Below are 26,464 nucleotides of genomic sequence, written 5' to 3' on the forward strand. Positions count from 1 at the left end.
ATTGTCCGCTCCGATGAAGCAGAATTTTCGGAAGGACCGAGGCCCAGTTAAGGAATATCCTACCGAATGCTGCTGCGTGCTGCGGGGGAACACCACTGGGGTACGGAACGGGGTGGTGCGGGCACAGCAAAACAGATGTTGACCTCCCGTCCCGTGTGCGCGCCTGATATACTGCAGTGCATCGGATCAGGTAAGATATATGGCTGTTTGTTCATGATTTGTTGAATTTTGCCACGGTTCGCTGGCTGTATGCTCGCTGAAATTCGACGTGATTTCGAGATTCGCATCGCTGCTGCGATTTATTAGATCGTATCGGTTAGAGAAATTTCAGGTATGGCTTTTAGCTGTGAGTAAATAAAGCAAAAAAAACAGCCCATCACGAGCAATTCAGCTGCATGTGTGCACCGTGGCCGGGCACCCGGGTACGTGAAACATACTCCGACCGAAAACCCGGCCATTAAAGTGTGCGCCGCTGTCCCTTCTGTTGATTTTCACACGCGCGAATTAATCAAATATGCCTGGACGGCCGTGTCTAAGCGTGTGGTAGGCCCTTTTGCTGGCTGTTAAATGATGCACCGGCACTCCCGGTAGTGGTGCCGCGGCTGGTGGCATGGGTTTCGGACACAAGGGATGAGTGTTTCCATTTCGATAACTCAATTAGTGCAGTGACTGCAGTTTTCCGACCCAGTCCCCATTTGGCAGCGGAATGTTTGATTTAAATCGCGCCCGGGTGGCATTCGTGTTGCGCGGCGTTGTCGGTACTATTCACACCACCATTTTGAATTTCAAACACTTTTCTTCACACGTAAGCTCGAATCGGTAACGGATACCTTCTTCCACGTGCAGCATATGCATGATTAATTTGCAGTAGAACAGGCACGAAAAAGAGAAATATGTTTGCCACAGCCACGGAGCGAAATCCGTACTTGCCGTAATTTAAATTAGATCGCTTTAAACGGATATCACCCGGTGGGGTTATTACTTTCGCACACAAAAGCATTCATTTCAGCAGTGGATGAGGTGGAATCAAATGGCGCTTGCCGTGCATCGAGCAAAGCTTGTTCTCCTACTTCGCCTTTTGGCTATCTAATTAGCCGTGTTTCATCACAGCTCGTCCACGGATGATGAGATCGTAAGCTTTTCCCTCCCAGCGCATTTCCCGTACCTTGCTGCGTGCCACCCACGCAGCAAGTGCTAGCGTTTAATCTTCACCCCAGCCGTATACCGGGTTCGCGTTTGGCGTGAAGCGTTAGGGCGAATTTCGTTAATCCTACGCTCCGTTCATCGCGCTTTCCACGTGTTTCACCTACCTGGATCGTCGTCGTCCTCGGCCCAGTCGATCTGTGCGCGGGCGAGATTAGCCAGCATTACCAGCATGACTACCACCGCCAGTGCACCAGTTGCTGCCCGTGCTGTCGCTCCGGTTGGTCTCATCGTGAGCGGAGAACACACAACAAAAAAAATTCCCGGCCAAAATAACGGAGGTAACTCGGGTTACGGAAGGATGCTTCCGAGGTCGCTCGGTGTAGGGAAGATTTGCACCGATGTTTTCTCGCGCTTTTGCAAACTTGTGACGTTTAATGGGAGCGTGCTGGGGGGGGCGAAGGATAAAAGGGAAGAAGGTGAGGGGTGGAAGCGGTTTTCAGCTGATTATTTAAAACTCACAACGAATCAACCGGAGATAATCACGTTTCAACATCATTTCCCGCACGTTAAGCGCTCGTGCTTACAGTGGCTACGCACAAATATATACAAAAACGGCATAAAACTGAAAATACGCGCACTAACACACACACACGCACGCACACTTCACTGGGGGAGACTTTATTACCACATTTTAGGAAGCGCTCCCACGTACCTTACACTGACCGGACATGGTGACGTACATGCACCCCCGCACACACACCAACACTCATACACTGAAGAGCATAGAGGCGAGCACACTGGACACACACTTGTTCGCACTATAATGATGCTCACTGTGATTATTGTTCACGTCGGACACCGAACACGATTACACAGCTTGGCATTACATCCACTTTTCTCCTTTTTCTCGTTTGTTCACGACATCTTGTGAAAACAGTTGTATGTTTGTTTTTTTTGTTTCCTTCTTTTTACCTGTTTCACTCACTAGTGCACTTTGCTGTTTATTGATATGATCGGCGTTTTCATGAGCGGACACGTACACACGCACACAATGTATGAAACTTTATGCCTGTGAAATATAAATTTTAATCATTAGGCACAAGGTGTTAGTATGTGTCTTGTAACATATGATTCTGTATTTTAAATACATTTTACACAACGTCTACTTTCGGATTACTCCGTGCGGTTGGGTCCAATAATCCTTAATCCTTGGGCCCTGTTTCCATGGTTTCAGTTTCAGATCGTTCCATTAGAGCTTTTATTACGACTTTCATGATCAAGAAAAACGTTTAGCAACAGTATTCTAACCGAATAAATATCATGCATGAAGAATACACCACAAATGTGAACGTGGACGTCCTTTGTAGGCATGTCTGCTTGGTAGATCTGTATATATATATATTGATAAATGGATGAAAGCGGCTGGAATTAGAGCCGTATCATGCGACGCCGGAGTCCCTGGTTGTCATCGATTCGTGTGTTGCAGGGAATAAGGAATGTTCGTTTAGCACAAATGTCCAACAGGCGAAGAGAACGAGGAAGGTTTTTGGCAGATATACCCAACATCCGGCCAAGTCCCGGTACGGAACGTTCGTCAGTAAATCCTAAAACCCAGTGAAGCGAAAGGTATTTCGTCCGGTTATGTTATTGTTTCGTCGGCACATATGCTAAAACCCCAGAGCTGGAACAAAACCGGGAACGCACGGAGCTTCGGAATGTATGTGCGATATTTCTGTTCTTGTGCGTTTTGTTTCTGTTGGTTCCGCTTATAAACCCAGCTCGGTACACTCTTCCTTTGTAGCGCTAGTGGTAGGGATTTTCATCTCATCTGCTCCTCAATAAATCCTTCTAACGAAGCCGATACGGGTGCGGAAGTTTTGTGTTTTGATGAAACGGGATTAGCGTAGTGATAGCGCAGTAGTCTGGTAGCGAAGCAGGAAAAGCTTTCTACAGCCATGTAAAGCCGAGCTGGTGTTGGAAATTGTACCGGATGGCACACTGTACGCTTGATTGTGGTGTATTTTAGCTGCTTCTGCTAAAACTATTCAAGCGCAAACAAGTGAACAAAGATGTTCCATAACGGAGCGCAACAAAGAGCCACCAAGAATCGCACTAGTTCTAAACAATCAGCAGCATTCTGTGAACATCTGCTTAACACAACAAGCTCACCTACGGAGGCGTGATCAGGCTGCATGCTTCTGGACGTGTATATTTTGAAACGTATAGACGCACCCCAAATCCAATCCGATTATTCGGAAGCTAAACGGTTCTGCTCTAAACGTTATTAAAACCCGTTCCATCTTGGCTGTCTCTTGAATTAAGCAGCTGTGAGCACCGGCAAACAAAAAGTGTTGGGTGTGATTTTTGTTCTGTTTTGCCGAGAACTTTATCTTGGCAATTCCGTTTATCGTGTGTCCGGGTGAAAATTTTTGACGAATGTTTCTTCAGCCGTACCGAACAAAAGGGCGCACTGAATTAACTCAATCCAAGCCACTTGTTCTTTTCCTTAAGTCGAGTTCATTTAGTGGATGGTTTTTGCTGAGCGCAGAAAAGTTTCTATAGAAAAAGGAAGGATAAGGATGCGAAGATTTTCGCTGCCAACGTTCAACGCTTGTTTCTTTCACTCAAATAAAACTGCCTGTAGTGAGTGTGATTAAATATTTCATCACAGGCAATAAACGAGCAAACCGGCAAAGTGCAGCAAAAACTCGCTGGTGCGAAGAAAATCAAGCTACTCACGGTCAAATAGTGGAAATAATATCGAAACTAATGGCGCTAGCAAAGCAAGTATGCCGCATTGGGTTCGAAATAAGTGACGAAAAATTGGAATGGGGAAACAAAATGAAGGAAAAGACAGAATTTGCGCAATTAAGGTGGAAACATTTGACTTCGATTTTCGGACAATTCTCACGAGGGTAATTTGTTCGATGATTTCTTGCATTGATCGTTTCGCTAAGTGGAATATTATTTCCAGTCTACGTCGAAGACTGGAAAGCATTTTCCTTGCGTGTGTACGGGTTTATATCAGGGTTAAGTCGAACTGTAAGATTATCTTTTTTTCGATTCTACAAAAGAATGATTAAAAATTTTATACTAATAGAGCAAAGCACACACCGACGAAGAACATAACGCTGTGTAATGATGCTTGTTCCAACATGCTGCAGCATAAGCTGGTGTAGCAGGGCACAGATTACAGTTGTCGGAAACCTGTACCTGTAAAAGTAATTAGTCCACCGCCCCTCTCGCACCCAAACCCGTGTGCACCAACAGAACGACGGTGGCCAGTAACGCAGAGCGGACGTTGAAATACTACTTATCTTCATGATAGCTTTATGGGATGATGATGTTACATATTGAAAGATTTCCTTGGGCTACTTTTTGCTACAGTACGGGTTGTATCAGAATTTTCCTAACGAAACACCCTGCCACTATCCCGGCTGCCCGTCCCACCCCGTTTTTGGTTTGAAGGAAATCCCGATTTGTAAAGCGTTTTGCGCAAAGAAAAACAACAGCTCGTGCCCCGCACTATCGACACCGACTCTCGGCCGGGTAAAATGTTAAAGAAGTTGAAATGGAGCCCTGTTGGTCGACCACCACCATCATCATCATGATCATCGTCATCTTTGCCGGTTGGTAGTGAATGAGGTTAAAGCTATTTCCCACTTTTCTTTATCGTTTCACCCGCTCGTTAGTTTTGCGTCCACTGCTGTTACCATTTGCACAGTGGATTCGTTTGAAGCAGAGGAAAGTGCTTGTTGAATCTCTGTTGCACGAGTTTATGCTGGGCAAAAGTTTATTCACTCGGTGTGCTGTACGGTTCTGGGAGAGGGTTTTTTGTTGTTGTTGAAAAGAAAAGATTAAGTATGAATTCAACTTCAACTGGGATGTGAGCTAAACTATCTTTAATCTAACATAAAATTAGCCTTACCTATTTTAAATAGAGAAGAAATAGTTCCGATACAAGTAGAAGGAGTTAAAAAAATCGACCAATTTATTGTGGATGCTAAACTTTTGCATAAATATTAGAAAACATTTCTGTTAAAACTTTTATCTTAACCCTATTAGTACGAAAGTTTTTGTTTCACACTTCACAATAAACACCCTAAAAATAAGAATACCCGATAGACCATAGTGCAACCCTCTATTCAGTCCGGTCTTTAGTGGGGTCTTGTCCAGATGAAAGGTTTGCCCTGTTTTCTGCGCGCGCTACAAGTTTTCCCATTAAACGTGCCTGATGCGACTAGACGCACTGGAAAGGCACCATCAAGCTCAAGACGCCACCATCTCCAAATGCACCGGGAGTTGTAACCGGGGTGCGGAAAACTTCGACAACAGAACACCCGGAATGCAGCAAAATCGAGCGAATGTTTATCTGCTCACCCTTCTTGAGCGAGTGTTCCGACTGTCACGGGATTTACTTGTTTGTTTTTATATACGGTGTGAATCACAGATCGTTGAAGAAATGAACTAAACCTTATGGTTTCCTCTGCGGTCATAAAAGGAGAAACGACAGCATGCGACAGCATCGGGCTAATGTGGTTCACCGGGTTAGTGCGGGTGAGTGCATGTACTAACGCGACGCGTCTTGTGCTGACTTGGGAAACTGTGACAACAAAGCAGCGAGTGTGTGAAGCAGCAGAATAAACACCTTTGACGGCTAATACTGTGCAGCACCATGGTCGAATTGTTTACGTGTGGTAAGGTACAATAATATATTGTCTAAGAGGATATTGTCGAAAGGTAAACAATTTCCAAGCGTATTAATCCACGCTGGTGGTTAATATAGACGCTCTTGTACTTCCGCAGATAGATTATTTTTTGATCAATTAAATAATACGATATAGTACAAGCAAGAGATCGATGCTGCAGCTGATAGATTTATGCGCTCAGTTATCACGGTTTTATGTAGCAAAGTTTGCACCAAGTTTCGGTAATTTGGTTGCAAAAGTTCGCCCGGAAATGAGCAGTTTGGTGCTCCGGAACCGAAAAGACTGATTGAAAACTTCGCTGCCCATAAAAGTCGTCCCGTAATTGGCTATCGGTTTACGGGTTTGCGAGGGCAAACTTTATACTTGGCGTAATTATTAAATGGGGCAGGTAAGAAAATTGCACTTTTAATAAGAAAGGATGGAAGCATACCCTGTCAAACTTGTTCGTTGTAAAAGTATTTCTCTTAATTGCACCGGAAGTAGAGATCCGTCTTGCGAAGAACTTACATAAAAACGAATTTAATAACTGGACAGTATCAAATGTTTGGATGCATTGAATTTCATCAAAATCATTAAATTGTGATGTGTATCTTCGGGACTGATCATTAATTTTCCTCAATTTTCTTCTGACATCGTTAGCAACGTGCACGCGGTATCGTATATTTGTGGGAGAAGTTAAGCAGCTTGCTCCCAACGACAAAGTATCTCATTTCACTCGCGCAAGGACAACAGCTTTGATCATCCGTGTCGCCTTAACGTTTACCTCAATTTGCCCTTAAACGGTGCTCAATGGCAGTTAACGTCTTTATACAGAAGAGTAACATCAGAGGGGGAGGGAAAAATCAAACACACAGACAGAGAAACTGAACCATCGTACGCCACCAAACCCATTCATCCGTCCTTCCAAAAGCGTAAATGTGTGCTTAATTGATTGAAGATGGCTGGAAAAAGGAGCGCTCTAGTAGAGACCTTTGTGCAAGTGAAAGGCAACCTCTCGATAAAACTCGATCTTTGTCTGGTGATTTGATGGTACAATCGGTAGAGCCGTAGTCCGCGAAGGCGGAGGCAACAATATCGAGTTTAAGAGCACTCGAGCATTTAAATTTTCAAGCAGAAATTAATTGAGCATTGCCAAGTAATCCCTCCCTTTTTTGCTCATTAATAATTTTTACCAGCCACTTGCCACTTGTGTTTTTCCTTTCCGTAGCGTCCCATGAACTTTAGCAACCCTGAGAGGACTTTACAGCGAAGGTGCACTTTAATTTGCTGCTCGTCCTTCTTTGCTGTAGTGGAGGAATGAAAAAAAAAAACTGAAGAGTAAAGTAAAGAAATACCAAAAAAAGGGTTAGGGTAAGGGCTTGTGTCTGGGTTTGGGCTGGCAACAAAAAAAAACACGAATACCCAAACGCACTCGAAACCGTGGTCGACTTTAGCATACTTTGGACAAATATCTTCATGCAGCGTCCCAAGCCCTTCCCAGATGACGATCTGGATCGAACCCAACCGGTACGCTGGTACACCGTCGGTCGAACGTTCTCAAGTGCTTGAAGCAATCTGAAACACGTAAAAGGCATGTCTGGCTGCTCTTATTTGTCCATGGATGGAACCCGGTCGTCCCGTTCGAGGTGGAGCGAATGCCCTAGCGAAAGGGCGCAGAGATGGAAAGCCTCTTAAGAATGTTTCCATTATCCTTTCCACGCAACACTGACCTCCGCCGGGCCGAAGCCGAAGCACCGAAAAGCTGACCTGTTCATTAATTCATTACGAATACCCTTGATAATGGTACCGATCGTAGGCTGCTGCACAGTCACAGACAGTTCAATCGCATCGTACCAATATTCACCAACCAACGAAGATTTTGCCGGAGTAGAACCACTACAGAAGCGTATATAGTTTTTTCTTGGTGATTTTGGATGCAATCGTTGTAAAATGTCCCAATCTGTCGGTGACATTTCAGTGCGATTGATATGCTTTGGTGCCATCTGACGCAGTGGGCCACAGTGCTTTATGTCTCACTATCGTGGATCCGCTTTGTTCTAAATTGGCATTTGTCTGTGCCGCGTTTTAGCTTGCCCCAGCTATCGGTGAATTGAAGAGCCCATTAATAATTGGCGATACGAAGGCAGCCGCAAAAAGCGGAGAAAAACATCCCCAATCAACTCCAAAACGTACGAGTGTCGGTGAGTTATAGTCCAATTAGTAGAACTACCGCTAGTGCAAAACCACGACGGATGGTCTAAGTCCGGTTCACCGGTGGCCGGGCCGAACGAGCAATCGATTGAAACTTTTCCATTATTTTCCATTTAAGTCAATAATCTATCGATTATCCTCCGTTGTTTTGGGGGCTTTTTTCCGTCCCCATTCCCTCCCCCGTTAGGTGACCGGCCAGATAAAGGAGAGAGACATGCTTTAAAACGAACCACCGGAAGGGGACGATTATATTCCACCACAGAACCAGGCAGGGTTTCGAACTTTCTAACTCTTGTCGAAAATGTATGCGTGCCTGTGAGTGCCTTGTGTGCCTTGCTGGATTGAGTTAGGGATCGGCTTGAAGCCGTTTGGTGCGATCGCAACATCATTATCGAAACCGAACGAAACCCCAGGACGGAAACGAAATTATAGACTGCCTCTGCGCCGAGTGGTTGGAATGCTAAGTTACCGATGGCGGTCAGGGTATGGGTGTTTTTTTTTTTGAAAACTTTGCCTGAAACTTATTTGGCTGAGCTTTCAGGAAAATAAATAGAACATTTTAATGGTATAAGGTTTTGCACGAAGGTTTACAGTGCGACTTTTGCACATCCATTAGACGTAGTGAAGGAAAGTTTTGCTAACGGAGTGAATCGTTGCACGATAAAATGGGTTTTTTGATGTTAGTAATGTGCTTGTAATAGACGTGTGTGATGTTTTTATGATACGAAAAACATTATTTCATTTTAATTGGACGTTATTGAGCAAAAAAGTTTCAATCAATTCAAAACTATACAAATTAGTTGTCTGAAAGAATTTAGGCCCAAATGCCTGTATGATTGGAATGGGTCTTGATGATTTAAAAAATGAGCCGTAAATTATGCAATCCGCGATACGTATAATGCTATTATTGAGCAGTATAAAGTGCTGATCGTTTTTACTATTAAAATTCTATATAAAATGCATTTGTTATTAAAGCTTTTGTATAACGGTAAGAAAATTCAATCAAATAGAGCACATTTTTTAAATTATTACCAAACTGTTTCACGGCTATATTTAAATTTAATGTAGGTTATTGTCACGATCAGTCACTTCAAGTGCAACCTATTTAATACCGCTGCGTGACAGTCGCTAACGTTCAATGATGCAAAGAGCACATTTTTTAAAGACATATTTTCTCCGCAGCACATCAAGACAGGGTCATATTTTAGCACACCCACGAGCAACATTTCACCGTCGGGCCAAAGAAAGAAACAGATGCAGAGGGAACACGATGCACAAAAGGCGAAGAAACACTGTGCCGCATTTACCGACAAGGAGTGGAAGCTCGGTAGGACAGGTAGGTTGAAATTGAAATGTGCACGGTGAGTAGAGTTTTCCAGTCACATCTTGCCATCGTTCGCTCTGCGGCAGTATGAATTCGACCAAGTGTCGATCGTGGTGCCTGCACAGGCCTGGTTCCGTGTACGGTTTGATTCAATAACAGTCGAGATGCAGTCGTGCCCGGCCCCGGCTGAAGATCCGAACCACTGCGCTTACGTCACGTGTACGTTGCTAGCATGGTCCGGCTCCGTCCGCTATCCTCTACCGATGTGCCGTCGGGCGGATACGCGACCAGAATTTACAATCAAGCTTGTCCACCTGTCCACTCCCTATCCCCGGTTGTCGATTCGCTCACGGGTAAGATTGAATCGGATTCTTTTCTACTCGACATCTCTACTCTTTTCAACCAAAACTTGCCTTCTCGCTTCACACTCCATTTCCCACGCTCGTGCTTGATTCCCCGCCTTCGCCTCTTGCTCTTTCAGCCACTCCGCTTGGCAATATGCTGCGGTGCGGTAAGATTGTAAGCAGCTTCTACTAGGGGCACGATTTCCTGCATCGATTTTTTGTTTGGCCTCAGCGTAAGAGTATGTCTTTCTTTGCGCAAAGTACATTTCCCGTTCGGTTCGCTTCGGAGAGGCTTCAAAAAAAAAAAAAAAGGGACAAGTACGGGGAGCGCACGGTACTTGAGCCCTCTTGAGCGAATGGTGACAACAATGTGTTAAGCAGGCGCCAACGTGCCATTGAAAATACTGGGGTGGTAAACATCGCGGTGCGGCCCATGAGCGCCCTGCGGGGTAAAGTGAAAAATCGTATCAGTAACAAGTGTGTAAGTTTGCATAAATGAGACACTTGAATTCGGTGTAAATTTCGCATTCGAATCAGATTTTTTTCTACCCCTACGCTCATTCACGGTATTGGCCTGGTTGCCGAAATGGGGGAGAACGAGAATCGTTAGCAAAACGTGAGAAGGGCATGAACAGCATTGTGATGCGAACGAGGGCAAGAATGTAAAATCGGAATCATTGCGCACCCTAAGGATAAGAAAATGGTAATAACAGGCATCGTCGGTTATCGTCACCGATGGCGTAAACACATACACATTTCAAGAAACGAATGGAAAACATTTTTAACGAAATATTGAACAGCTTCCAGAAGCATATGTAAGTGGAGCTTTTTTGTTTAAGCGTCCTTTTTGTTGTTTTTGTGGATTACATTGATTCTATACATGATGAACAAGCGGTATATTAATTGAAAAATTTGACTGCATGATATTTTCCAAAAAATGCTGGTTTGTTAAAACAGGAACAGTCAACAGATGAAAAACACAATGACTTTAAATCTGAGAAAAGGTTCTAATATAAGTTATTTATTTCATCTTTCAGAACGGAGTCAATCACTACATTAATAACGGCTTATGACTTAGTGTCCTTAGTTGTATGTCGATTTTAATTAATGTCGATAACATGGGCTTATGAGTACAAAATGCGAACAACTTTTGTTGCGAATTAATTTCGATTAAAGATCATAAAAACAATTTTCTGATATTACAATATACATCTCCTTTGGTGTCGATACAGGATCAGTCGAGTTTCTTTAATTTTAAACTATCTCTATCCTTAATTCAACTGACATTTCTCGAGATGCATTGCTCAATTTTCCACCATTCAACTACTGTTCTTGGAATTTGAAGGTATCAGGAGTTGGACATTATGATTGTCATGACGTTATCCTTTCGCGGGACGTAAGTTTCATCGCGGGAAATAAATGATTCAGTGTCTCGTCTGGTGTGCTGTTCATTCTCAACAAGAGCAGAGGACATAGGTTATACGATACAGCGAGTTTAAAGTTCCTTGAAGTTCTGCGCTGGGAATTTTAATTTCTAATTATATCTGCAGAGCTTTTAACAGTTTTTGTTAGTTCATTATTGAGAATCGAAACGACAAGAAGAATGCATTGAACATGATCCTGCTATCGAAAGTTTGGAACATTAGGTTAGGCTCTCTTATCGGCCTTACTTACGACCACATCACTAATTGCAAATTTGCATTGGTGTAGGAAAATGAGAATAATCCTTCTCTTTTGTGTCTAAAAATTATGATCTAATGCCCGGAAAACCTTCCAGCTCAAACACTACACAAGGTCACCGTAGGTGATCCGCAGGTTGCATGTAAAACTCCAACCGGCGGAACAAAAGCTGCAAGAGACCCTTCTCCGCATAAAGAGATTAGCAAACGTAGCTGAGTTATTTAAAACGCGAAATATCTTCTCTACAAAGTCACGTTGAAAGAAGCTTCTCAGCACGAGTTCCCATGATGCCCCTGAGGCATTACAGTGTAGAGCATACTACAACCAAAAAATCAATTCGCCGTATGAAACGTTGAACTACACTAGTCTTTAGATTCCGAAATTATGATGTAAGTTTGATACTAAATCTGTTTGCCCAATTAATCTTCCATATCACTAAAACCTTGTGACGCTGTGAGCAGTCGAAACATTAGCGTATGTTATTTGTAACGTAATCAAACAACCCTAGCATGTAGCATAAACCTGACCATTACCACGTAGAAAAAAAGAAATATAATGATTTTTTTAATGCTATCTATTTCAACCCCACGTAATTACCGTTCAAAAACATGGCCTCACTTTAGTTGCTTCAGTATACAAAAAGGGCGTCCCCCTTATCAAGGGACAACTTCAAAGCAGTTGTACGAAACCAAACCAACCACATTCATTACTTGTTTTTTTTCTCCTCTGGCAGTAATTCAACATACATCCCCGTTCAGGGGTAATTTTCCATTCAAATGACTAGATTACGGTTTCATTATTCTCGCCGTTGGTTCACACGTGCTAAGGTCCTTTTCGCATGCAAATTGAATATCACACGCAAACCAGTACCCAAACCATTCGGTGTATGGGTGGAAATTCCATCGCTTTGCTATCTTAATGCGTTGACTATGTAAACGTACCCGGCATATGTCATCCCGACCATTTCCCATTTTGTCACCCTTAGGTTTGCCGGTACGAAGCATAGCTGTCAGTAAATAATTACCCATTTCTCATTTTCTTCCCGATGGGCGCCAACTGAAACTACGCTTTCACGCAGAAAGCTGCACCACATTCCAGGCAGCGGTTCCCGGTACGCTATACGATGGGAAATTAAACATACAATCCGGGTCCCTTTTGCATCTCGGCCCACTGTGGCTGTAGGGGTTGATTTATCCGGTTGCCAGCTCTCCCACCCAATACCACAGCTAGTCTAACCATCCATTGGCATTAAGTGCCAACTAGGGCCACCGATGCCGAGACAATGTGTTTGAGCCATAGTCGCAGCCCATCAGCAGCGGCTATGCAAAAGGTGAAAGTATGAGCGAACTATTGAACTACCAGGCGCCTCCATTGCATCCCGTGGCGGACCACGGCGAGAAGTGTCCGTGTGGGAGGAAATGTTATTTCAGGATCTGTTTTTGGAAAGCGATTACGGGGCAGCTAGTTGCTGACAGAAGCTATTTAAAGCGTCCCTAGGAACAGTGGCACCCGTGCATTTACGGGTCAAACAATTGTTTGACGTGTACAAGGGTTTCGGTGATCGGACGATTACGTCCGAGTCAGGGAAGTTACCATTACGAACCACCGCACAGGGAAGATGTTCGGTTGATGACTTACGCACACCATTTCCCTTCTTCGGGCCACTGTTAGCTGAAGTGTAAAATAAAGGAAAACCAGTCAAAGGTATGGTTTCGTTTCATCCCAGAGTTGATACACCTTTTGACCCTTTTTGTGTGACAAATTAACTTGCCAGCATTGCGCAAAGCCCGGGTGTTTGCTATCGTGATGGAAGTTTGTGCTGGGGGGTGTCAAGCATGTAAATTGTATCCCAGCCACACCCGGGGGTCCGTTAAGTTCCTCTATCATTTACTCCATCTGTTGACCGGGAGGTTTAACTGCCCGGCATGCTTGCCCCGAGTTTTCCCATTATCCGAAAGGAATGACGCACACAACCTCACTAACACAGACACACCGTCAAAACAGTCAAAAGGGGACGAAGAATAATAATCATTTGATACAAAAGAAAACCTGGTACCGGTCGAAGACGGTGCAGGAATGTAGCACTGGCCAAGTGTGTCTGTTTGTCTGTCTGGTGTCACAACAACAAAAACGAAACCTCCCCAGCAGCATTCGTTGCTTTCCTTTTTCGACCCTAGCATAATTGAGATGGACAGTGGCATAAGCGTGGTTGTAGCGGCGCTTTACCGGCATGGTGATACAATCGCGAAAAACGATCTTAATGATGGGCACTTCCTTTTTAACAATGGCACAACTTACTGTAGAGTAGATTGCGAGTGCGTTTAGTTGTGGCTTAACAAGTGGTACAGCAAGTAGCCATCAATCTATATAAAAAACATTGGAATGCGCTGAGGAAACCACAACGCCACTATTTGGATACATTTTCTTCCATTTACAATTCCTTATTATTCCAACGCCTTCTGCGATTTTCTCGCCAAAGCATCAGTTTTTAATCGGTTTACTTCTCCGGTAGCAATGGACGAAAATTCGACGCAGTCTATTACGCTCAAGTTTGTGTTTTAGGTGATGAACAAATAAATGGTAGACTTCCTTCGTGAGCTTTAATTACTGAATTTTTGTTCTACAATTTACCATGTTTTATAGCATTCTTCGATCCATTAACGTGAATTTGTATCGTTTGCTTGATTTTCGCGTATCAAGCGTGGAACACCAATTTTAGGTTGGTCGTTCGTACATCAAGAAATGTAGAAATGGCCGAGTTTTTTTTTTGCAAATTATGAACCACTTCGGTCATCGTGAAGACACTTACGACCGTTTCGTCACATTTACACTTGCACGTTTACAGTATGAAACACATTATGGCGGTCTCATATTCAGGCACAATTAAATAGTCAGTAGCGCAAATTGTAGAAAAAAAAACAGTTCAAAGCAATCAAAAGAAAAAAAAGTAGGCCTTGGCCAAACGAGGTTGTTGTGCCGATATAGAAGAAGAAGCAACACTGCACAAGAATTATACACTGCATAGTTCTTTTGCGTAAATGAAATGAAATTGTGAGTGTTTGAAAGATAAATTAGTGATGAAAATCATCCACATTGCGAATTTAATTAATCTCAATTTAGGTTGTTTTATTGCAATATTCTGGTAGCTAGTCCTTGCTAGGGGGGAATAGACCGGATTGGATTTTGATCCAGTCCGTTCGCATGAAGACCGGCGTCGCTACCATCATGTCACCGAGTCGCCTCTATTATCAAATTTATTGTTCAAATTTTCGTTTTTGTTTTAAGGTAAGTTTAAAGTTTAAAGTTTGATTGTAAAGTAAGGAGAGAAGGTGACGCAATTTGGCTATAATATCTCATGAATTTTTGATATTATTCTGTGAAGCTACGCGTTCCATAAAAGTTCATGAAGTTTGTGAAATAGGACTCAACTGTTTATTTTATACTTTAGAAGTTTTATAAAAATCACTGAATGATTTGCACCAGAAGTGCACGTTTCATTCGATGCTGCCTTGATTGGATCTTTGAAATTGAACATGATGAGTCATAAAATAAGTTGAAATTAATTATATAATAAAAATCTTTCTTTTTAAAGAGTGTTGCCTCTACCAATGCGGAAGAAATTGTCAATCCTTTTTGTAACATATTTCAAATTGATATATCTAAAATATAGTCTTTTTAATAGTTCTTAATGTATAAATGTAAATAATTCATTTTCAATTCTTCAAGCACAAAACTTGTTTAGATGGAATAATTTGCTCACTATTACCAGAATAGCCAATAAAGCCTTAATTGGGTCACCTATTTAAAGGAAACAATTTATGCTTTATGCTTTTGTTTATTATCAATCCTCTCAAAAAAGAACTGCTTGGCACGGTAAAGCAAAGTAAAGATAAATGACTGTAATTTTTCTCATTAGATTATCAAACAATTTATCTTCCTTAAACACGGTACGCTCGTGCAGCGCATTAAGCCCACACCGCGCTATCCATATGCTACGTGTTGAGCGAAGTTCTTCAATAACTACCAATTTAGGTAATATCTCAATCAAAAGAAATGAAGATAGGATAAGAAATGAAAAAAAACACGCCCACACACCCACTTGGCTAATGGCATCATGAATTATAGCCACCAGGAAGTACGATTCTTCCCGCAATGCGACGCCAAATTACCCACCGCCACGATGCAACGACACAACCGCCGGGGTCAATGATGCCGTTCTCTTCCTGTTCCGGCAACACACGGTTGGTACTGGATGCGAAGTGCGGTTCACTAATGAACCTTGCGCCCTTGATCCGTAATTATGTGCGCGCTGGGTGCACGGAAGGACACATCTTGCCGGTTCGTTCGAGATCCGGTTCGGGGTCCCCTGAATTGAAGGTTCCATGTATATTTGGGCCATGGTAAAGCAAACGGACCCCTAACGGTAAGATCACCGCATATCAGTTTATGAAATAGCACGTTGGCGGGAAATAGCACCGTAAATCACATATCACCAATCTGCACCGTTAGCGGCACACTAATCACCCATCGCGACGACCGGTCAATTGCCGAGTGAGCGTGGAACTTTATTCGCTCGCCTTGTCGAAGGGCTAAGGGGAGGATATAGTTTTTGGGGGAAAAGAGAGCAGGAACAAAAAAATGGAAAATCCAAAAGGAATGGCACATTCGTTCCTGCCGGTCAAGCGCAAGCGGCCGGGAGCAGACGGCAGATGGAAAATGATGTCGGGTGACTGTATAGAGGCACCGTTGAAAGGACCGGAAAAGCGCGTTAATTAAAAACAACATCAAAGCGTGCCATGGTTTCAATGAGTGGGTCGCACAGTCACCGTGTTTTGTGTTTTCCTTCGTGATATTTGTTGTTGTTCCCAATGCTGTTGTTGGTGCCGTCAGTGTGGGGAGCCCATTTTGTTCCCTGCTGTGAGCATTTTACTCTAGCCGTTTTCTTCCCCGCTTTGTAGTATTTTGCTTCCAGCCGTGTGTAGTTGGGCGTTGGACCGGGTTGGGTGACGGACAGGAAAACCCAGAAACCGCTTTTCACCGCTCACTGCGTTCATGTTTTTCTATCTTGATTCGGTGTGGGGAGAGTTTTTTTTTACCATACCCACACTCTCTTTCTCACTCTTTGACCGTTTTGTTGCTCTCGCACTCACTCACACCCTGTCCCGTTTTGCTGTGCAAAAATTGATTTTTCCTTGCTACTCATAAGCGAGCCCAATGCGCGTGGAAGAAGCAGGGAAAAGCAGAAAGAAAATAACCCAGTGAAAATGAAACAAAATTTCCCACATTAAGCAAAGAAAGAAACAAAAACAGCAACAACAAGGTCGCTTCTTACCGGTGCCGGGTCGCACAGTATATTAGGGCATTTTATGTGCGTTCGAACGGGCGTCCAAACACGGCGTTGGTGTTGCCGTGCGAACAAGCGGATAATTTAGCCTCACCGTTTCGAAAAGGTGCTCATGTCCGGTGGATTGCTTTTTTTTCTTGCTGAGGTGCTTATTTTGGGCTTTTGTTTTTTCGCCATACTCCGCACGGCCTTATGCGAATGGGCGATTCGGCTTAAGGGAGCACTATTAATTCACCTGTTTCACCACACGGTCAGTCGTCAAGGCGACCTTTCGCTGACGTCTGGAACCGATTAAACGGTATACCCGGGTGGTGTGGTCGCGTGCTCGACCGTTCGCCGTGTTGGTTTTGGTTTCTTTTTAATTTCCAGGTGTGGAAACACACACTGCTGTTTGCGCTCGCGTTTCAAAGATGTTACTCTAGCAGCTGGGCAAAACAAAAGTACAAAAATTCAAAGGAAAAGAAAAGATGATTTGTGACGAGCTTACGTGGAGCTTTTGTGACAGGTTGTGTACTTTAGCTTATATGTCGTTTTTTTGTTTTGTTTTTTTGTTTTTTGGTTATGGTAGAAACCTTCACGACATGTACAACGACGCCGAGTGCGACTCCAACTCAGGTGAAAAAGCGGAAAGCTTAGAATCTCAACCATCCTGCAGTGAGCCTGCCACATTACAGCCCTCTAACTCCATCCCTGCCTACACTTACTCCCGAAGGTACATGTTTTATTCGCAACATTTTCCGCTTCGTGTCTGCTCCGCCTGTGTTGCCAGATGCCCTGTTCAGACGGTTGTGTCTTTTTGCACTGTTTATGGCTGTGTATTTGTATACGCGCACGTTTGTCTAGCCGGTGACAGGGCGCAACGATAAGTTAAATAGGATGGAACAGAAGTAACTCACAGCTAAAAGGTTTCACCCGCAGCAAACGCTCCAGTTGCCGTGTCACCGGGCATGAACTGCGAGACCAGTGCGCGATCGATCGTGTTGCGCCTGGTTGTGCGTGGCGGTTGTTGGTTGTTGCTGCTGTGCAACATTTAAACTGACATTATTCATTGCTGGTTCCGGGTGGAACTTGCTTTTGACATTTGCGGGTGGGGTTTATGTTTTGAAGGTTTGTAAAAGATTTTGGCAGTGAATGCGAAGCAATTCTTAATCCTACCCGTGTCATGGGCTTCAGGTTTCCCAGCACGGGACACGGAAATTAATGGATATGCGAGTGTGTTTGGAAAGGTTTGGTGGACGTTTAAGTTTAGCAAAACCGATTGAGTTGGAGATCTTCACAATTCCATAACACTGGCACAAACTTGTAGATAGATTTGCGAAAGGTACTCGTGATGTATATATGCGACACATGTTGAGTACAGCACGTAGTTGTGTTTTTCAAATTCAGAAATAAACGCAAATTCCTGCTTCTTTCATTTTCTTACAATTTTTCACCGCCACCCAGGCGACCAAGGGCACGTTCGCTTCGTCTTGAGGCATTCCGATCACGGACCAAATAAACATACATGACCTCCGGCACACAAACACAGACCCACGCACACGCACACACAAATCCGGCCGGGGTTCGTTCACACGCTACTAAAACCCGCTGCCCTTAATCCGTGACTGCGCTAATTGAGCTTTGTTATGGTATTTGGCCAAATCGGAACGTGGCGATGACTAATTTCCCGGGCCCACTTCCGGTTACCCGTCACCCAGACCACCACTTTCCGTCATACGGCTCTAGCACCAACAGCAGAGCACCATTGTACCCATAGAAGCCACTCGCACACAAGCTCACTCGTTCGTTACACACGCACTTTCCTTGTTTGGTGGGAGCACAGTGACAGCTAACACCCATTTAACTCGTTCAGCCAGACCACGTGAAAGGAAAAACGGGGTTTTTTTTTCCTTTCGACAAAAATAATACACGATGCTCAGTACACTCGGGGATGGGTTGGGTAGCAGACACACAAGCACTAGGACACTCGCAACTTTTTCTCCGTATGCCTATGCCTAAACGGTACCGGCACTAGGGCACAGCACTCACATAACAAGCGACAACGCACAGGAAGGCCATTAGTTTGTCGGCTTTCTTATATTTTAACCTTCTTTTTGTTTGTTTGGTTTCTGTCTTCACACTCGTCCGTTAATCCGGCTAAAAATAATACTGCTCAAACTCCGATGCCGTGACTGGCACATTCCGGTGGTTTTACAAACCCGTCTCAGCGACTTGGCGACGTTTTGCGTATCGCTTACGCAGTGAAATTTTGCGCCTGGCTCGCGATTAAACGTTCGAAACGGATCCGGTTCGGTGTACGGTTCGGACAAAACTGGAGCACCCGCCGACGGGTTCGCAACCAAAACACGAACGGGTGCCGAATGATGCCCGAACGTGGACGACTCGCGGGTCGGCGTTGGGTCGAAGCCATCGAACATCCGATACGATAACTGTCAAAGTTCGGCCGTTGGCGCGGAAAACCCGAACCTCGTGCTCGGAAAATGGGAAATGGGTTTTGCAATCCTTGAACGCGAATTGCTCATCGTGCGAGAGAAAGTTTGCAGTTGGTGAGCGATGAGAGCGGACGTACGGTACGGATAATCGAGACTGCTCGAAAAAGGATTCAACGCCAAAAAAAAATCCTTCCGCAAGTCAGTTCTCTCGGCAAGCAGAATTTTCCTTTCTCTTGTTCTCTCGCGCAAAATTATACAACCCAAGCTCATGATGGAGACTACGATGCTGTGAAACGTACTGCAGAATGATACAAAAACGTGCCACTGAAGCAGCATTTGTTGCTTCCCATTGCACTTCACTCGTAATAAAGTACTACAGCCTGGATTTGATTAAATATAGCTTACGCATTTGAAGAAAGGGAGATCGAAACTTAGTTAAGCATAATCCAACATGAGATCTAAATGTCTAGATTGGCTTAACGGGAATATGTTGGGTAAAATAATTATTTTGATAAAGGCTGAATATTTTTGCGAATATTCCTTTTCTGAAAGCTCTTATTGCTACCCAAAATGTTTGCCTTTGAGCACACGGTCAAATGCTCTCTTCCATCGAGAAGCGGACAACTAGCTATAACAAAAAATAAAAAATAATAAACGCAAACTGACCAACTACCGACAGGAAAACCGCACGAACAACTACAAAAAAGAAGCTTCCACATTGCCACCGTCGATCGTCGCCGGTGCGTATGTGTAAGAGTAATTAAAATGTCATATCCAACGTTCCAGAGCTAAAGCACGATCTATGGCGCGTAGCGGTCCCTTCTAACTTTCACCAGCACGGAAACGAATGTCGTAGTGAGGTTTCCTCCCGCCATCTTCCACTACCCACACATACACACACACACACACACACACATAAATGCATCCCATTCGCCAATGGTCCGAACTTCAAACGGTTGTACGCCGTTCGCCCGAAACCCATTCTCGCAACAGATTGCGATCCACGCTTCCGTTCGGACGGGCTTTGATGGGTTTTCAAGCTGTCAGAAAGGAAGTTTTTGGGACAAACAAAAAAATGCAATAACTGCTACCATTACGTTTCACAGCCAAAATGGACATGTGGCGGGGTTAAGCTGGACCATGGTCCGAGATCCACCCTAATCGGTATCCGATGTACGGCTTACTTGTTGGATGTGAGTTGAGTAGTGGAAAAACAAAACTCTGTGGAAACTCTGCCCCCAACTGCATCATGTCCCAGAAGCAATCAAACAAGCAATAATCTTTGTAATGCCTGCTGACCGTTAGTGTGTAACGGTCGCGTGTAGGTACTTTTCTTTGTCTTTCGATTCGATTTGATGGCTTGATTTCTGTGTGACCTTAAATTGAGCACTTCCGGTGACCGGCGACCCAGACGAAGAAGAGTTGCAGGTCACTGCTGACTCCCGCACAAAGCACGGGTCACGCTGTACCACGCTGCACACGGGCATGCCGTACCGTGGTCTCATGGGAATGGCTGCTGTGCGCATAAATACTCCATGCCGGAGGAGTTTATTTATGAAGCGCGTATTAATATTCAGCAGCAATGAATGCTCGGTACTCCGGCCACCGAGAAGGAGTCCCTGGAGATACCAATGTCCGTACCTGGCCGTACTGGCGCACGTTCGTGTGTGTGTCTGGCAAGCGTGAGGTAAAAATACCTACCATACCAATCCAACGTGGCTGCGAACGCAACAAAACAGCATCATCAAGCCGTCGTGAAGCACCATGGCAAGTCATTCCGTAGGTGTTCACTCTGCCTCGTCCAAGCCCCACCGTACCAGGCTGGCAGTCAGCCATTCCTTCGGTCTGCGGGGTTTCGGGATGGATTTCGGTCCTTCGGTTCTGTCACTGACGAACGAAACCCATATATCTACTTACATGCTTCACGGATCACAGCCAAAGACAGTTTCAAGCACCTTTCAAAAGGTCGACCGTCCCTTCTGATGTCATACGGGTTCCCGCACGGAGTACGCAAAAGGCTGGACGTCTTCCGCATTTCTCACAGTCGGGACAGAGGATGGGACGGTGGGTGGAGCGGGCAGAAGATGGTGGCGTGAATGTTGGCGAGGTCCGGCAGCAATCCGGCAGCTCAAACATATGTGCACACAGGATGTGTAACCTATCACGGAACGGAATGGCCCATCCACCGAGATGGAGTATGAGAAAGTAAGGAGTATGGCTGTTTGGTACGTGCCTCGAAACCTCGAACAACGCGGCGGTTGATGCTGCAAACGAAATGAAGTGAGTGATAATTTACAAGATCTATTTAAGACGTCGTCTTATCTAATTACTATATAAATAAGGCCGGGAATAAATTTACCACCGTGCGAGGCGGGCACGTTTGTGTCTGCGTGTGGATGTGGCAGGCGGCCCTCACACTCGTTCTAGTGGCTGTGTTGTTTGATGCTGACGGTACGAAAGGAAACGAAAGGTTGGTGAGGAAAGGCTTAGCCATGCGATGGCGTGAAGATGGAACACCTTTGCCAGTGCCGGCAAAGACATTGGAAGACTTTCTTTCGCCGCGTTCGGGAGCTTCGAGCTTTGATTGCTCAACTCGGAGTGTAGCGTGCCTGGGACAGATACGAACGATTTGCTTTAATAGTGATAGTTTACGCTTTATTTCCTGTTTGTGATGAGCTTTTGAAGAACCATTCAGGGATGGTGGAGTGTTTTTGACAAATTAAAAAAGTGGCGCACAATGAAATGTTTCACTTAAGGCCGGTTTACACGTTCATGCCCTTTGCGTAAATTGGCTAGTACAAATCAGTTTGCACAGTTCAATCGTTGCGTGTAAACGTCGTTTGCGCAAACTATTAAGATAGTGCAAAATTTGGCTTGGGCTTTATCTGTCTGAGACAGAGCGTGTAAACGCGGTTCAAGCCAAGTCCACGATCTCTACCAGGCGTATTCTGGAGTTTGGATTAGTGTTGGATAAATCAAATTCAGATTCATCAATCTGAATAAGTCTTTGAAAATAATGAAATAATCTGAAGCTCAATTGTATAAATTCATGAATGATCATGATTCATGAATCATCAAAGATTCTTAATTAAGAACTACTTCTTAGTTTTTAAACAATACGTAGTTTAAAAGAAAAGCCAATTGTGTATCATATAATTTATAAAAGTAATGTTGCTTTCAATTACCCAGAATTGGTACTTACATAACAAATTTCAAAATAACATTTCTGCCATCTGTTCTGTTCGATAAAAGTTGTACAACTTATGTTATCTGTACGAAATTGCCAATTTCAGAAGCAAAAACAATTGAAAATTAAAAACCTAAATGTCCCAAGAGATTCATGAATCTTTTAAGATTTTAAATTTGAATTGAATGATTCTTCGTTATAGATTTATCGTTATTCGTTATAGATAAGTTATGACGACGGAGTGCATTCTATTTCTTGGGGAGCGTAAATATCATTGATACTGAGATGAGGAATAACTAAATGACCTCGAAGGACGGTGGTAGCTAGTTTGGTTCCTGATAATACTGAAATTAGAAGTAAGCCATACCAGCATACAAGTATTCCTTTTAATTCTTTTACCAAGCTTTCTGTGCTCTTGTATTCACCATTTTGAGTGCTTTGACAACACTAAGGCGATTGTGAAATAAATGTATGCAGCTGATGGTTATAAACTTTTAAGTGATAGTGTAAATAATTGCAAAAACCGACTCTCGAAAGGCTCTCAAAATCACTATTTTGAGTGGTTTGATAACATAAAGGTAGTCTTGGGAACTAAAGTACGCAGCTAGTGGTTTGAAGAAGACACTGAAGTAGATAGAGAACATGGTTGCCTCAGTTCGTCAGAAATTCTTGTTATTGTACTGCAGAAAACGACGCAATTAACTAATGATGAACCGTTGCAGCAGTACTTTTCATAACCTTTCCTTCGATTACGATCCGGGTAATGAAAAAACTGAAATCTGTATTTCATCAAGAACGATTTAAGACCATATTCCAAGAATTGATATTTAAAAGGGAAGTGCCACGGAAAATCTACTCTGCCACATCTCTGGAAAAGCTTAACGAACAGATGTCTGCTTCCATAGATATACGGCCTGGCCGTTCTAACGATAATAAAAAAAAAAAAAAGATGTCTGCTTCCAAGATTTTGTGTAATCATATCTAAAGTTTAATGTTTTCTTTCGTCAAAGAGTGGGAAAGAAGTGGATTTAAAGACAGCGAGTGTAAGATACTCTAAACGGAGCTATAGAATTATCACTATCAGCATCACTATCCAGTTAAGTTAGTATCTCATAAATCAGTTATCATACTTTAATATTCAAATATCGCTATAAACATATTTGATGGGACTTACTTTCCAATTAACTGGAAATTGGCTTTGTTTTTCTGTTGAGGTTTAATATCGCTTTGCATCATGTTGCATAATGCGTCCATACTCGCATACACGACGACCATTGTATTGTTAAGCAGTTAGCATATTCCTATTTCCATACAATATCTGTGGCTATAAGTGCGCTTCGTCATTCCATGCATGTTTGCTACCAGTTGCTGCATAATGGGGCACACAAGTGGGCGTTCATTTAGAAACGGTTGTTCATCCGTAACAGTTGCTGCTACACAGTTGCTACTTTGAGAAATAAAAAAGCGTGCATATAGAGGAGTTATACTTTTTCTCCATCCAGCTTCTTCCGATCAATGTTGTGCACTACAAGGCACTAATTTACCTGCGTTCATTGGTTTTTTTTTCTTCTTATAATTCCCTTTTTTACGCTTACACGTTGCAACAAATGTCAGATTTTTTTTCCGTACATTTTCACAATCGCACCCGGGGAGATGGCGTTGAAGCAAACAAAATGGAATAATAACAAAAACCGGAACCATGCGCAAAAAGGCGAACCGCAAAAATAGAAAGAATAAAAATAAAAATGAGCGAATTGTAACGACTCGGCATAATAATTCAGCCGGAAATTAATTCCTTACAAGAAAAAAGCGGAACCGGCGAAGTGTCCTCCGGCCTGGTTCAACGTTTGCCTGCTGCCTAACAAAGCACGTGCGACATGGTCCGGTGGTCCATTCACATGCTTGTCGTAAATATTTCTTCGTTCGCGTTTTTTTTTTTTTACTGGGGAGGACGAATGTGCAAGAGGTGTCAGTTTCGCCGCACCCGGAAAGGAAGCCCGCAGGATGGTCCTTTTTTTTTGTTCGTCGGTTGCTGCTGGTGTTGGTGTCCTCTCCAGCGTTCCTTTGTTATGTTATCCTGTCCGATGATCTTTCCACGTTTCAGCGCCTCCCGCACGCCTAATCACGTTCACCCTCGCGGTGGCGGTGGCAAGTGGCTGTAGATGAAGGAATAAATGTTTCTTCACTCCAGACCCGGTCGTTTTCTTTATTGTCTCCAACGCCGGGATGCGATCCGTTCCGACTGTGCAAACTGTGTCAGAGTGTGTGACGCGGTTTTGGAACCGGGATAACAAATGGTTCCCGATAAACTTTTCTAGCGGGCTGAAAAGTGAGACCGGCGAGAGGATGGGCAGGCAAACGAAAACAAAATCCCTCTCGTCCCGTGCCGTATCTACGAGTACAAAAGGAGGGATCTTCTCGGTTGGATCGAGATGGCCTCGAAAAGTGTCGCACTTATCCAAGAGGAAAAAGGCTTTATCCCCCAAAACACACGCACCCGCACCAATCCCTGGCAAGTGCGAAGCAATACCGACTCAAAGCCTTAGGTGTACGAGAAGGGGGGGCGAGGGAGCAGTGCTGGTAGTGGTGTAATTTTTCCTGATTATTTTATATCCCTTAATGTCCTGGCGCATGCTGGGGTTTGGGGCGTCACGGCGAAAATTCTCGACGTGAGACTTCGGACGAGCTGCTGCTTGTGCATTGTACCACATTTTCGAACCGGATGTTTTGTTTAGTCCGCTGTACTACTTCACTACTCAGCTCTGTTTCTTTCTAGCGCTAAATACGCTCCTTGGGGATCTGCTACAACTGATTCCCTCAGCAAAAAAGTATCACGAAACAAAAAAAAACATCCCCATACATTGTGTGCTATGGCAGGAAAAGCAAAACCCAACACAAAACCGCCCCAAGCAAGGACTGCAGAACGGAAACGAATTTATTTTGATTATCTGGCTGTTCTCTAGCAAACAGGGACCACCAAAGTGGGCTTAGCTTTTTTCCCCCAAAATGGTGCCTTGCCAAAGCCTTACTGCCGACTGTAGGTTACGGGTGAAAACAAACGAATAAGTATTTTCGTAACAACCATGGTAAGGATGCTTCGGCTGTTGGGCATCGAGACGGGTACGAGATGGAGCTGGAGATGGTGAATGATAGAGCAATGGTGGCCGTGATAAACTTTTCCACGAGCTTGTGACATAAACATAACATGGCTTCTATGAGCAAGCGTAGTATTGGGCTCGTCACGTATGCGAACCGTTTTAATCTGATCCGAGTGCAAATTCGGTGGAATTCGTTTTGCTACGGACGAAACGGTATCGAAGGGTGATTTGTTTCATTTTACCAATAAAGGGGGTATCCTCAGGCGTTAGCCAACGGACTGTTAGCGATTAGATGAACAATGTGGAAATGAACTCACGACCCTTGTTGCCCACGTCAGACGATCCGAACGATTTGGCAGCACTTACTCGAGCGCATTTCCTCGGTTCCTACACTGGATTGAAGACGCACACTCTCGATGAACTCCAAAGGTGGCAACTGATGATACAACGTTTCTGGAAGCATTGGACAACGGGGTATCTGCAGGAATTGCAGAATGACAACATGAGGCATCATCGGAACCAACGACGTACTTCATGGCCGATTAGTCATCCTGATAGATGAATCCTTACCATCAACTCGATGGTCCCTTGCACGCATCATCGACATTCATCCAGGCAAGGACCAACTCACTGGAGTAGTGAAACTAAAAACTGCCAAGGTGATCATCCCGATCGTCCGATCACTAAAATTTGCATTCTACCAGTAGTCGCGGACCCGACCAACACGTGCTAACAACTTTTATTTGTTTTGTTATGACACTAGCTAATCGGCCCGGTTACAGGGCTATGCAACAGAGTTCCGTTGTATACGTAAGCTCAAAAATGTTTAAAAAGAGGTTTTCTTCTCAATTGGTGGACGTTGTTAATTTTATTTCATTTAGTATAATAATTTGTCAAATTTCACATCGCTCAAGATGCCTTTGCTTGCCTTTGTTGTTTTAGGTTTTCACAGACATTGAGCCTTAGCGACTTCGTCTCTTAGTCTGAGATAGCCATTTGTCTGGTCAGGA

At 43.9% G+C, this 26,464-nt stretch overlaps 1 protein-coding gene across 1 annotated transcript in view; it reads right to left on the reverse strand.

The window, feature by feature from the left end:
- The window catches only part of LOC128309431 (uncharacterized), a 114,783-nt gene extending 113,349 nt beyond the window's left edge, over positions 1-1,434 (reverse strand). Inside the window, exon 1 of the mRNA XM_053045816.1 lies at positions 1,311-1,434. Coding sequence (XP_052901776.1) covers positions 1,311-1,434 — 124 coding nt within the window. The remainder of the gene's footprint in view (positions 1-1,310) is intronic.
- Positions 1,435-26,464: the final 25,030 nt, after the last annotated feature.

This window comes from Anopheles moucheti, chromosome 2, assembly GCF_943734755.1.
Source record: "Anopheles moucheti chromosome 2, idAnoMoucSN_F20_07, whole genome shotgun sequence".
NCBI classification, from domain to species: domain Eukaryota; kingdom Metazoa; phylum Arthropoda; class Insecta; order Diptera; family Culicidae; genus Anopheles; species Anopheles moucheti.